This window comes from Chrysemys picta, chromosome 1 (assembly GCF_011386835.1).
Source record: "Chrysemys picta bellii isolate R12L10 chromosome 1, ASM1138683v2, whole genome shotgun sequence".
NCBI classification, from domain to species: domain Eukaryota; kingdom Metazoa; phylum Chordata; order Testudines; family Emydidae; genus Chrysemys; species Chrysemys picta.
In genome coordinates this window covers 246,934,252-246,946,405 of record NC_088791.1, presented here as the reverse complement: position 1 = coordinate 246,946,405, position 12,154 = coordinate 246,934,252, and the positions used below count along the sequence as shown (strand labels likewise).

The window sequence follows — 12,154 nt, the reverse complement described above, 5'->3', positions numbered from 1 at the left end:
CAATGCCTACTAAGTAGCATTGGCTTTGATGAGGCTACTTAGATACATTACTGCACATTGATGACTTGTTTGTCTTCTTGTGAAGGAAGGCGCAGGAGGAAGAAGCAGGGGAATGGAGCAAAATAATAAGAAAAAAGGAGATGGGGGGGGAAGTGGAGGTAACGAATGGAGACATAATTGGGGAGCGGGAAGGGAATGGACAGGAAAAATAGTCAAGACATGGCATCTGTTTTATTGGAGGCATGAGGGGATGTGTGTGGGCCTGGGGAGGAGTCCAAGCCACCAAATCTATTGTGAGGGAAACTCCAGAAAAAAAGCCCAAGGAGAATTAATGTAAAAAGAAGCAAGGAGCTGGAGTTGGACCTTAAATGGCCTATCCATAAAACGAAGGAAACATAACCTATTTGATGGGGGGAAGGAGTGATGACATCTTTAAAAAGAAAAATCGCTTTAAGTGTTTATTATTGTGTAATTGTTCTGAAGAAATATGAGGGGCATAACCTTAATTTAACATTAAGTATGTGGGTGCCAAGTGTGATATATGTATTTAAACTTGTGAACAATGGACTGAAAAAAATAAAAGAATTTTTGCTCAGATTAAAAAACCAAACAAACTAGTTTACTTTACTTTATTAGATAGTGAATAGCGCATAATCTCAAAATAAATGGAAAAAAGACAGAATAATATTTTCAATACAGAAAATTATTTAATGTCCCAAAAAGAAGCCAGAATCATTATTATTGTAAATATGTTTAGCTTTTTTCTTTGCCAGTGCAAAACTTAAAATGAGTCGATTTTCAATGGTAGATGAAATTATCCTTAATTTAAAGCTTTTAAAAGATATGCAAAACAATATCAATTTTTTTTTAGATATTGTGACTTCAGCTTTATTGGATAATGCCTGTCAAGCATTTGCTGTATTTATACCTTACATCCTCACCTTAATAGCAGTTTGGATAAATCTGTGGAGCTTGTACATTAGTTACTACAAATAATTGGAGCGTGGAATACGGATAAGTTTGAGTCAGAAAACTCTTTGTACCTCCTCCGCTTTGTGTATCCCAGAGCCTGCAAGCGTGCAGGCTGATGTCATTCTCTAAGCAACAGTCCCAGAGTAAGGAGCTCTTTCGAGAAATTCAGCACTAGAGAACTAGAAGCTGTAAGACTTAGGTTCATTAAGTGAGCCAAGGTCTTGCTGTAACGTTGTCATAATGCGATGTTTATGTGCTGTCCTCAGACCCCTCAGCAGTGAGAGTTCATGTTCTATCTACTATAAACAAAGATCTGCTTCAGAAGTGTAAGTTTAAAAAAAAGTCTTAAAAGTGCATGTTTAGCTCTTGGGTTTTGTGTCTGATATATTATGTAGCTTTTTCTGCCCTCCAGGTTTCTATTGGCAGTCTGAACTTTGAGTGATTCTTTCTTGTTTTAGCTTTTTTTCTCATCTGTTTTGTAAAACTGCCTGTTTTGTAACCGTTGAGTCTATTCTGGAGCTATATGTACTAAGGTGTGAATATTGATACATTTTAAAGACAGAAGTTGTAGTGCTGATTTCTAAAAACATTGCTAAGATAGTCTTAGTTTGAACCGCAGACCTTAGGCTAGAAGTTGTAATGATCACTTTATAGAACAAAGGCCTCCAGTATGCTTTTATTCATATACTAATTCTGTAAAATGACACAGGTAACATATTGAAATAACCCTATTTGTTGTTCTTCAAAAAGCAGGTATTCATGATCAGTTATTCTGAATAAATCATAGGTTTGATCATTTAGCCTTTTAAAAAATATACATTATTCCAAAAGCATAATTGTTACTTTGTGCTCAGTTTAAATGATGCTTCTTTTTGTGTGTGCTCTGCTTCTTAACTGTGTCATTCAGTAACTATAGAGGCGATACACTGTGCTAAACTTGTAAGTGCCAGTCAAAATGGCATGATATGACAGAGCCATTGTCTTTGTCAAAACAGCTGTGATCTTGAGCTTACAGCATTGATTTTAGTTCTCATGATCCGGTGGAAAAAGTAAATAAAACTGATGTATGACCTGCAGTTTGTTCCCCAGCTCCAGTAGTGTTGTGTTCCAGCACTGAAAAATATGTTGGATAAACAAGTCATATTTCACTGAGAGTAGATTGTTCTATTATCGGAATGAAGTTCCATTTTGTTTGCATGGTCTTTATCAGACATGAAGAATCCAAGGATATTCATGAAACTGCAAATGTAGGAGACTCTTTGATGGGCTTGAACAGACTCCTAATAGGGTCTGCATGCTAGAACGTTTTTGTCTGAATAATTCAATGTCAGATACATTAAAAGAATAATGATGTACTCGTTTTTTAAAATCCTGCTGTTTGTACAAGTTAGCATAACAAATCTTACAAGACTAAAGTTTAGAGAAGTATTGTGTGAAAGAAAACATTGTCATTTTAGGAATGTTAGGAGCAAAACTGTGTAATTCCATTATAATTACATCTATTAACACCACTCTATTAAATGGTCTTTTGATGCTTCCGTTAATACACGTATTTTTCCAGGTTTTGAATCTGTTTAAAATTGGTTTAGGTTTAAAACTTGTGTTCTCATGCTTTGAGCAAATAAACTGATGCAACACTCTGCAAGGTATCTTTTGTTTTGAAGAACAGAGACTAACTCGGAAAATACTGTTGAAGTCAACAAATACAGGAAGGAATCACAAAGCATACAATGGAAAAAGTTAAGGATAATATTTGTCTTTATTTCAGGGGTCATGGGTTTGTATGGGGCAGTATTTCATACTGGCTCTTCCCCAATACCCTGCCAAATCTATGGCCCATTGAAACCTCCATGGTGCCAAAGTCAGAAACAATTGGAACAAATAGTATTTTCTCCCAAAATATTTGGCCAGCACAAGGAGCAGAAGTTTGTGTTTTGGTGGTGGGAAAGGGAGTCAGTGATCATAATTGCTCTACAGTAAGAGGACCTGGTAAGTAAGGGACATTGTACTTGAAGATAGATCAGCAAATATTATTTATATTATGCCATCAAATGTAAACAACCGTGTGCAGTGCCTATAATGTGCTGAATGATGAGGGGCAAGGATTCGTGTATAGTATAGTCTAAAGGTACATGTTGGTGCTGTACAGACCAGTACAAAATAGTTAAAAGTGTGGGCTGTGATCTTTGTGGTTGGAATGCATCATGGAACAGATGAGGTTTTTTTTTGAGGAGCAAAGGGAGGCTGCCCAAACATTGAACTGGATAGTGTTACATGAAGGGGGGTGGAGGAGCAGACAATGTGAAGGAAGTAATTTATAAGGGAGGAGCAGGACAAAGAAGGCAGATAGCGTTCATAAGTGGGGAGAACAAGATCTGGGTAAAGAGGTAAATAATAGGTTTAAACTTTGTCTGATATTCAATAAAGGAAATAGCTATCACTTTGTTCATATTTAGATAAAGGTCACTTATGTATAGTGCCATCCATGGGTATGCCTGGCATTGTCCAGGCAAGTATGAAGACATAAACTCCATTTGGAAGGGAAACTATACTGAGTCTAGAACTAGTAAGTAACAAAACTGCTGGTATGGAGAGGCTATAAACTTTCCATAGCTGCTAATGTAAATTTTACATAAGATCAATTTTTGACAATCTCACCCTTGCTAACTTGTTTGACTTTAAATTGTGTTGTATTTGGGACAGGGATTGAGCCTTATTTTTGTTTGGAAAACATAATGGCACATCTTGAGTACTATCAGATACAAATAATAATCAGTTACTAAAATCAGTGTGATTTTATGCCAGGTTAGACAGAATTGTTCTGGGAAGTTTAAGGCAGGTCTGATGAGGCATTCTGGAGATTCACATATTAAAATCAGTATCAGAGGGGTAGCCGTGTTAGTCTGAATCTGTAAAAAGCAACAGAGGGTCCTGTGGCACCTTTGAGACTAACAGAAGTACTGGGAGCATAAGCTTTCGTGGGTAAGAACCTCACTTCTTCAGATGCAAGTAATGGAAATCTCCAGAGGCAGGTATATATCAGTGTGGAGATAACGAGGTTAGTTCAATCAGGGAGGGTGAGGTGCTCTGCTAGCAGTTGAGGTGTGAACACCAAGGGAGGAGAAACTGTTTGTTTCTCCTCCCTTGGTGTTCACACCTCAACTGCTAGCAGAGCACCTCACCCTCCCTGATTGAACTAACCTCGTTATCTCCACACTGATATATACCTGCCTCTGGAGATTTCCATTACTTGCATCTGAAGAAGTGAGGTTCTTACCCACGAAAGCTTATGCTCCCAGTACTTCTGTTAGTCTCAAAGGTGCCACAGGACCCTCTGTTGCATATTAAAATCAGGTAGCTCTACTTCTTGAAAATGTTCAGAAAGTAGTTTTATTTAAAGTATGTATCTGTTTTGCCTTGTTATAACTCCAACGCAGTTTGGCCTTGAAATCCCTCATTAGTCTGAATCTGTTGGGTTTTTTTTAGCAAGGACTTGTTTGTTCCTTTAACTGATTTTGGGAGACATGGGGAGTTGATGATGCTGCAGGTCTTGAACCCGAACCCATGGGGTTGTCAAGTGAGAACATTACCCCCTGCCAAGGGTTCTGGAACTGGGGGAGGGGACCATGGCCCATCCACTTTTTTCTACAGGCCTCCCCGCGCTAGTCCCCCCTGGCCAAGCCGGCAGCTGGAGCCTGGCTGGGGAGCCCGGGCAGCATGGGGCGCTGCACCATGGACCCTCCACCTGCCCAAGGTGGGGTGGAGGGGTGAGAGCAGCCTCCAGCCCATGTTCCTGCCCCGGGCCCCCCACCCAGGGCAGGTGGAAGGTCTGTACTACAGCTCCCCACAGCTGGCTGGCCACGTGGCTCTTACCATGGCTGGGCAGCAGCTCCAAGGCCCCGTCCCCCAGTCAGAGACAGGTCAGGGAGAGCCGCACGGGCAGCTGTAGGGAGATGCAAACCCTCCACCTGCCCTGGGCGGGGGACCCCCGGGCTGGGACATGAGCTGGGGGTTGCTTTCAGTCCCCACCCCATCCCAGGCAGGTGGAGGGTCCATGGCTCCCAGTCAGCTCCGGCTTGTGGCTTGGCTGGGGGCGGGGCCTGGGGTGGAAGGGGCCACAGGGGGAGGGGACCCTTAACCCCCCCACTTTTTGGAAGGCTCCACCACAGCTGCCCCCTGCTGCAAGATCACATGAGGGAACTGATCTAACACCCCAAAGGCAGAGGCTACACCTACTGATTCAGCTGGGTCAGGTGACTAGCAACAGACTGCTGATTGGACCAGGCATAAAGCTTCCTGTCTCACCTCTAGTCTGACCCACTAGTCACTAGGCCAGGAGCTGTCTAGATTATTGAGACCAGCTTTCTCCTTTCTTGCCTGCTTTCCTCTCCTTGCTCCTGTTATCACACCTTGATTCTAGTTCCTGTCTCCTCACCTGGTTTCCGCTTCTTCCTCCTGGTTCCTGTGTCCCTTCCCTAATTCCAGTGACTTACTCTGGCCTGACCCTTAGCGTGACTTCTAACCCCAATTCCAACCTACCCTTTGGTGTGACCCTGGCACTGACACTTTGTGTGGCTCCTGACTCTGACTCTGGATTCACCCTTGATATGGCTTCAGACTCTGGCTTTGACCTTTGGCGTGACTTCTGACTGTGACCCTGACTCTGCCCCGGCTCTGATCACTAGTTCAGACTGCCCAGTTACAGGACCTGACAGGGACTAATTAGTTATTTAAAAGAAATTCATTTGGGAACCCCAGTAATTCCCAAATCCACATGTCAACTTTCAGGGAATTTAGGTATAAAACATTACAGAGAAAACATAAAAATAATAAAAGAATCTGCATGCATGCTAATAAGCTTATCAGAATTCATCCGAGCTCTCTCAAGCGCTCTGGTAAGTGTAGTTTTTTAATACCCTACCCTAGGGGTATCCTTGTATTACAAGTTCATCAGAGTTTCATCTCGGAACGCTAAACAATCAATAAAAATACATATTTTGTATTTGAATTACTTCTGGTTTATTTTCATCTCTTGCTGGCTCAGGCAAAATTCCCCTTGAGCAGAAGGATCAGAATAATCAAAAGTCTAATTTATTTTTCATCTGTTGATAATTAATTCTTCATTTGTTTAAATATTTTTCATGTGCAGTGAGGAACTAGGAGAATTTATGGAAATGAAAGGTGCCAACAGCCCTGGGATCCTTGTATTGACCACTGGCCTCAGCAAACCTTTCATGCGCCTGGATAAATACCCCACGTTACTCAAAGAGCTTGAAAGGCACATGGAGGTATATCTTATCAGCATTTATGTTCCATCTTAATGATGATTTGACAACAGTTATTTTAAAGGTACATGTCAAGCATGTTGGGCCCCAGATTGCAGATTGTGTTCCTTGTCTCTCCTTCTCTCCTTTCTGCCTTCTGAACAGTACTCCAGTCATTTAAAAAAAAAGCCGGGGGACGGGGGGAGGTAGAAAGCACTATCATTCAGAAAGTGATAGTATTGGAGGTACTGGAACACCGTGAAAAGTGCCAAAATGGCGTTCCGGCACGACTTGAGCCCTGCTTCTAAAATAAGAGAGGCAGTAGGCTTAAAACTCAGTGTAATCAGATTAACTGAAAAACTCAGTAAGCGTAAAGCAAAACCCACCTAGGAATCTGAATTTCTCGCTGATGGATCTGATCCACAAGATCTCCAGGTGGATTGTGTTCTGAACCGGTCTCCTAAAAACTGTAATTAAGACTATTCTAGGTTTTATCTTACAAAAAAGAATTTTTTTTCATAGTAATGGTCTAGTCGTTCAAACGCTCCCTGCTTGATCTAGTCTCACTTACTTCTGTTGGACTATGCCTGACAATGAGACCTGGAAGTGTTCTAATGTGGTGGTGTTTGAAGGGCCTAAATTTGCATTTAAATATTTTATTTAAAAAAAAATGGAGGGGGTGTAGTTGGTGTGTCATGTATATGATTTGCCAGCTCTGATAGTGTTCCATGTGAGCATAACCTGAAAAGAAGAGCGTGGTTTAACTGTGACAATAGGAAAGGGCAGAAACATGGGCTGGAGGCTGCTCTGGGAGTACTAATGGCAGAAACTTAAGTTTGCAAGTAATCTGTTGAAATCTAAGTCAGGTATATTTTTCCAGACACTGTCTCTTGGGTTCATGAAAGAATAGCATTAGTAGTAACATCATGAGAGTTGCTGCATTCTTGCTACAAGTGTTATATCAATGGAAGGAGGCAATGAAGAGGGCATAAAGAGGAGAACAAAAGGGTTGTTACAAAGTTGTCTATACTGTAGTTACTATGCCTCCTAGGAAACATTTCATTACCATCACCGGGAATTACAGTACTATTGTTTTTGTCTTTAGGATTATCATCCTGATCGACCAGACATTCAGAAATCTATGACAGCCTTCAAAAACCTTTCCGTAAGAATTCTGAAGAGTAGATGTGTATTTATTTGGGAGAATGCTTGCTAATTTCATGCCCTGTAAAAGTTTATATTTTGACATGTGAAATCTTTAGAAATGTAGGGCTTGCTGCTATGCTCAGGCATAGTGAAGTGTGTGGGAGGTGTCTGCTGGCAGCCTGTTCCAGCTCCTTCATTCTTGTTTGCCCAGCCCCACTGGAAATTAAGGCAGTACATTAGCAGCCCTAACTTAATATCAGTTGAAAATTAGGTGTAGCAGAGCTTTGCTTTACCCCTTCCCTTTCCAGTCCACTCCTTGCTCCCAGATCATTCCCGTTTTAGCTTTACACCAGAAGAGGCCTCACCTGCACCAATAACTTGTCTCTGGCCTCCTCCAGCCACTTTATGGCCTCTTTGTGCCACTTAGGGAATGTGGCGATAGTGGGCTAAGAAGTCCAGCCTACAGCGTACGTCCCTAGTGCAAGGGCGCTAGAGTAAAAATGAGCATTACATCACTGAAGCCCAGAATGGATGAGCTGAGAGGTTGGGGGATTAAGACCTGTCAGTTCTAACATGGGTATCCAAGCAAAGAAATAAGAGATGTGGTTGTTAGTGACATATGTGTGCAGCCCACTAACACTTTTTGTCAACATTGTGTGTTTCCTGTTGGATGGGGCTGCGCCATTAGTGTGACTTGTTATATATATTTTGTGGCCACTGTGAGACCTGGTGTCCCTTTTTGTGGGTGCTGTAAAAACAAGTAGGAGGAAACAGTCCCTGCCCCCAAGAGTTTCAGACCAGATGAGACAAGTGGGAGAACGAACAGCAGAAAGGATAAGGGAGGGAGTATGAATTAGATCTGTATTCCTGCTTTCTGCTGGGCTAGCCGGTTATTGTTTGGGAGTGAATAATAGGCATAACATTAGAAGCGGCTCTATAGGAGAGCCTTGAAGAAGAACAAGGTGGTGACTTTTTAAAGGAATGTTGAGATCATTAAATTAAAAGAAAAGTACACCTCGACCCCGCTATAACGTGACCCGATATAACACGGGTTCGCATATAGCGCGGTAGCAGCGGGGCTCCGGCTGCTGCGGGGAGTCCAAGGCCCTTTAAATCACCGCTGGAGCCCTGCTGCCACTACCCTGGGGCTTGGCTGGTGATTTAAAGGGCCTGGGGCTCCCCACGGCCGGAGCTCCGGGCTCTTTAAATCACCGCTGGAGCCCTGCCACCGCTACCCTAATATAACGGCTTTTCACCTATAACGCGGTAGGGATTTTTGGCTCCCCGCGACTGCATTATATTGGGGTAGAGGTGTAGTAGTTTTGTAATTAACAATGTAAATTTTCAAAAGGTACTTTAATGTAGTCCACTGAAAGAAATATTTCACACTTGAAAGCTTTGTCACTGTGCTTTATTTTATACTCCAAGCCGAGCACTGAGGACAAGTAATTACTTCTGCTGATACTGACTCCTAATACAGTTCACACAGACACCACCTTATTAGCACCTTCCCTATCTTTAACAGGCACAATGTCAAGAAGTACGGAAAAGAAAAGAACTTGAACTCCAAATACTGACAGAAGCTATCCGCTGCTGGGAGGGAGAGGACATTAAAACACTGGGCAATGTAATTTACATGTCCCAGGTCATGATTCAGTGTGCTGGAAGTGAGGTAACGCAGTTCAAGTTTTCATTAAATATTTTTCTGTTCCTCTCTTGCAAGTACAATTAACAATGAATAATAGATTGTACACGGTAGAAACAAGAAGACCACTCCAAGAAAAAAAATATAGACTGAGCAAATTTTATGTAGTATTTTGTTTAACCTAAGTGTCCTTATAAATGGGGGAAACTACTTTAAGATGTACAAGCTCAGCTAAAAGCTGACTAAATCGTATAGCTAGATAGAGTTGTTGGAAACATTATAAAGTCTTAAGGGGTCGTAAGAGAGTCCAAAGTGCAAATTAAAGAGAATTTTCTCTGCGTATTGGTTACATTACAAAATAATTTGCCACGGTAGCTATTACTACTTGTAAAAACAATTTGGAAATACTTATTTTATGTTGCTGTTGTCCCAGACATACTCCTCCTTGGTTGATGGGGTTTTTGGACACCTTCCTCAAATATTAAATATTAAAAAGACAAAAATCAGGGGACTAAGTGACTCTGGGGAATTGTAATGCCTTTCACCTTTAGGTCATTGGTTTAATGCCAGCTCTGCTTTGTAGTGATTGGAAATCTTTACTTTCTGACCCATGTGCAGTGTCCTATATAAAATAATTGAAGATCTCTGTCTCAGTTTCCTAATACACAAGCAACCATATCACAAAAGCTATCACCATAGTTGACACTAATTGACAGGCTTGTTGGCAGAGAGGCCAAAGAACTGACTGGACCTGAATTATGAGTTACTCTCTAGGGGTGGTCTCTGTGTCACTATTGAGGTCGGACCTATAGCCAGCTAAATTGAAGTGGGAAGGCAGGGGAAAACTCAAGGAGTGGGGTTGCAAAGTTTTCGCATAGAAAAATTTAAAATATCAGATGCACTATCTTGAATTTTAGAAGATTTTAAAACCATTTAAAATCAAAGCTTGCACCAAAAAAAGTAATGGTACAAATCCAGATTTCTGCCATAGGGGAACTTGCCACTGTAGCAAGTTAGGTTCTTTTATAACACTCATAAACATACGTCTTACCCAACAAAACCCCAGACTCCCTCAAATACTCTGTTTTTTCTCTTATCAAATGCATATGAAAACATTGGGCTGGATCCTCAGCTCAGGTCGCTTAGCTTATTGGCCATGAATTTATAAGTAGCTATGCATTTTATCCCAGCTGAGGAACTGGCCCATAGTATACACAAATATTCAAAAACTCCATTTAGAATACTTTGGATTAAGAGAACTTTTTGGAGGGGCAGAGAGGGAAAATGGTAAATATTTTGCTTAAAAAGAAAGACAACTCCTAAATAGAGATAGCTAGCCTGAATGAAATGTCTCATATGCAACAGGAATCCCTTGAGTGGCAGTGTAGTCAGTTGCTATTGTTGAGGTTTATTTCTTCAAGTAACTTGCATTATAAAAACCTGAATACAAGAGCTTGTCACAAACCTTTATGAACAGAAAATTGAGTGCAGTTTGACTCCTCTTATTGCTAAGTACATATAGGTTTAATTTTGCTAAAAGTACAGTAGTATTGGTACTACACCAGTGAATGTTTTAAATAAAAAAAAGTTAGGGTCTACTGCCTTATATTTATTTTATTTTTAATTATTTTCTTTGTTTTTTCATAAGGAAAAGAATGAAAGATATCTTCTTCTCTTCCCTAATATTTTGCTTATGTTGTCTGCCAGCCCTAGGATGAGTGGATTTATCTATCAGGTAAAACAGATGTTTTAACCATGGTTATTTACAGCAAACTTAAAAAAAGCTTTCTAGACTTCCTTTCACTTCTCTTTCTGTATGTATTCAGTATGTATATGTACTCTGAGAGGCAGAATTGTCCAGCTATTGGGATCCTGGACTGAGAGTCAGGAGACCTAAGTTCTGTTTCTGCCACTGATCTGCTATATGAACGTAGGCGAGTAACTTCATCTCTGTCCTATTATTTCCCTACTACTGATACTTTCTTTTGTTAAGTGCTATTAGATTTATAAAGGAAAACGCGATATAAGAGCTTATTAATAATAATACATAAACTGTTAAGCATCCAGGTTGAGAAGTCAGGAAATGCCAAAATTAAGGTTGCCTATGCAACCTTCATTCAGTCTCCTTACGTGTATGCATTATGATGCAGTCTTTAAGTCTATAATCACATACTATTTTTTTTTCCAGAAGTCCCCTTTTTCATTCAGTGTTTTTTATAGTCCACATTCACAGTGTTGCCCCAGGCCTTATTTAACGTTCACTGTCCAAATTCTGCACTGCATTAAAAAATTACTAACTTCCTTATGGGTGATGCTGTCACCATAATAACTGAGTGCTTAACAGTCATTAATGAATTTATCTTCACAATATCCCAGTGAAGTGATGTAGACACCTAGGACTGAATTTACTTCGCATTATACAACACACATGTTCGAAGCTCAGCTTCCATTGACTTCAGTTGCAGCAGCGAGTGCTCAGCATTTCTGTAAATCTGGACCCGGGTGTCTCATGTTAGGCACACTGAAAATAAGGAACATGCAGTTGGTGGCCACCTATGAAAAGTTTGATTATTCTTCGAGTGGTGAGCCCAATGGCTACTCACTGTGGGTGTGCACACACTCCAGGCACACAAGACAGGAAGATTCTTTTCTAGCAGTGGGCGTTGAGCCGTACCTGCACGCTGCACCTCCTTGTGCTCCGAACTAAGGGCATAAGGAGCAGCACGGACTGACCGCCCCTCCAGTTCCTTTCTACTGTTCATGGTACAAGATGGAACTTCACCAGTGTCCTTGGCTTTGCTAGTGTTCCTGCCTTCAACTCAGGTTTCTTTGTAAACAGTTATTTTCTGTAGTTAAATAGTTAAATAATGTAGTTAGTTTGAGGTTAGTTTCTTGGCTTCAATTCCTGTTTGGGCTGCCCTCCAGTCTTCCTGGTTAGTGATTCCCAGGCCTCCTGCCTGTACTGTCTTGGGAGTCTCATATTCCACCAAGTGTGAGCTTTGTTGTTCTTTCCAACCTTGTCTGGAACAATCTCACAAATTCCAAGTTAGGAGGCATCTCATGGAGCTCTCCATGAAGCCACAGCCAGACCCTGGGACTTCTGACTCCCCTATCCATTGGTGTGATC

The 12,154-nt window shown here is 41.1% G+C and overlaps 1 protein-coding gene across 23 annotated transcripts in view; it reads left to right on the top strand.

Moving 5' to 3' along the window:
- ARHGEF7 (Rho guanine nucleotide exchange factor 7) overlaps window positions 1-12,154 on the top strand; it is a 194,811-nt gene that overhangs the window by 137,171 nt on the left and 45,486 nt on the right. For all 23 annotated transcript variants that reach the window (XM_065591991.1, XM_005307595.5, XM_065591940.1 and 20 more), the window contains 4 exons: window positions 6,122-6,260; window positions 7,342-7,401; window positions 8,908-9,054; window positions 10,676-10,762. In XM_065591991.1, coding sequence (XP_065448063.1) covers window positions 6,122-6,260; window positions 7,342-7,401; window positions 8,908-9,054; window positions 10,676-10,762 — 433 coding nt within the window. The remainder of the gene's footprint in view (window positions 1-6,121; window positions 6,261-7,341; window positions 7,402-8,907; window positions 9,055-10,675; window positions 10,763-12,154) is intronic.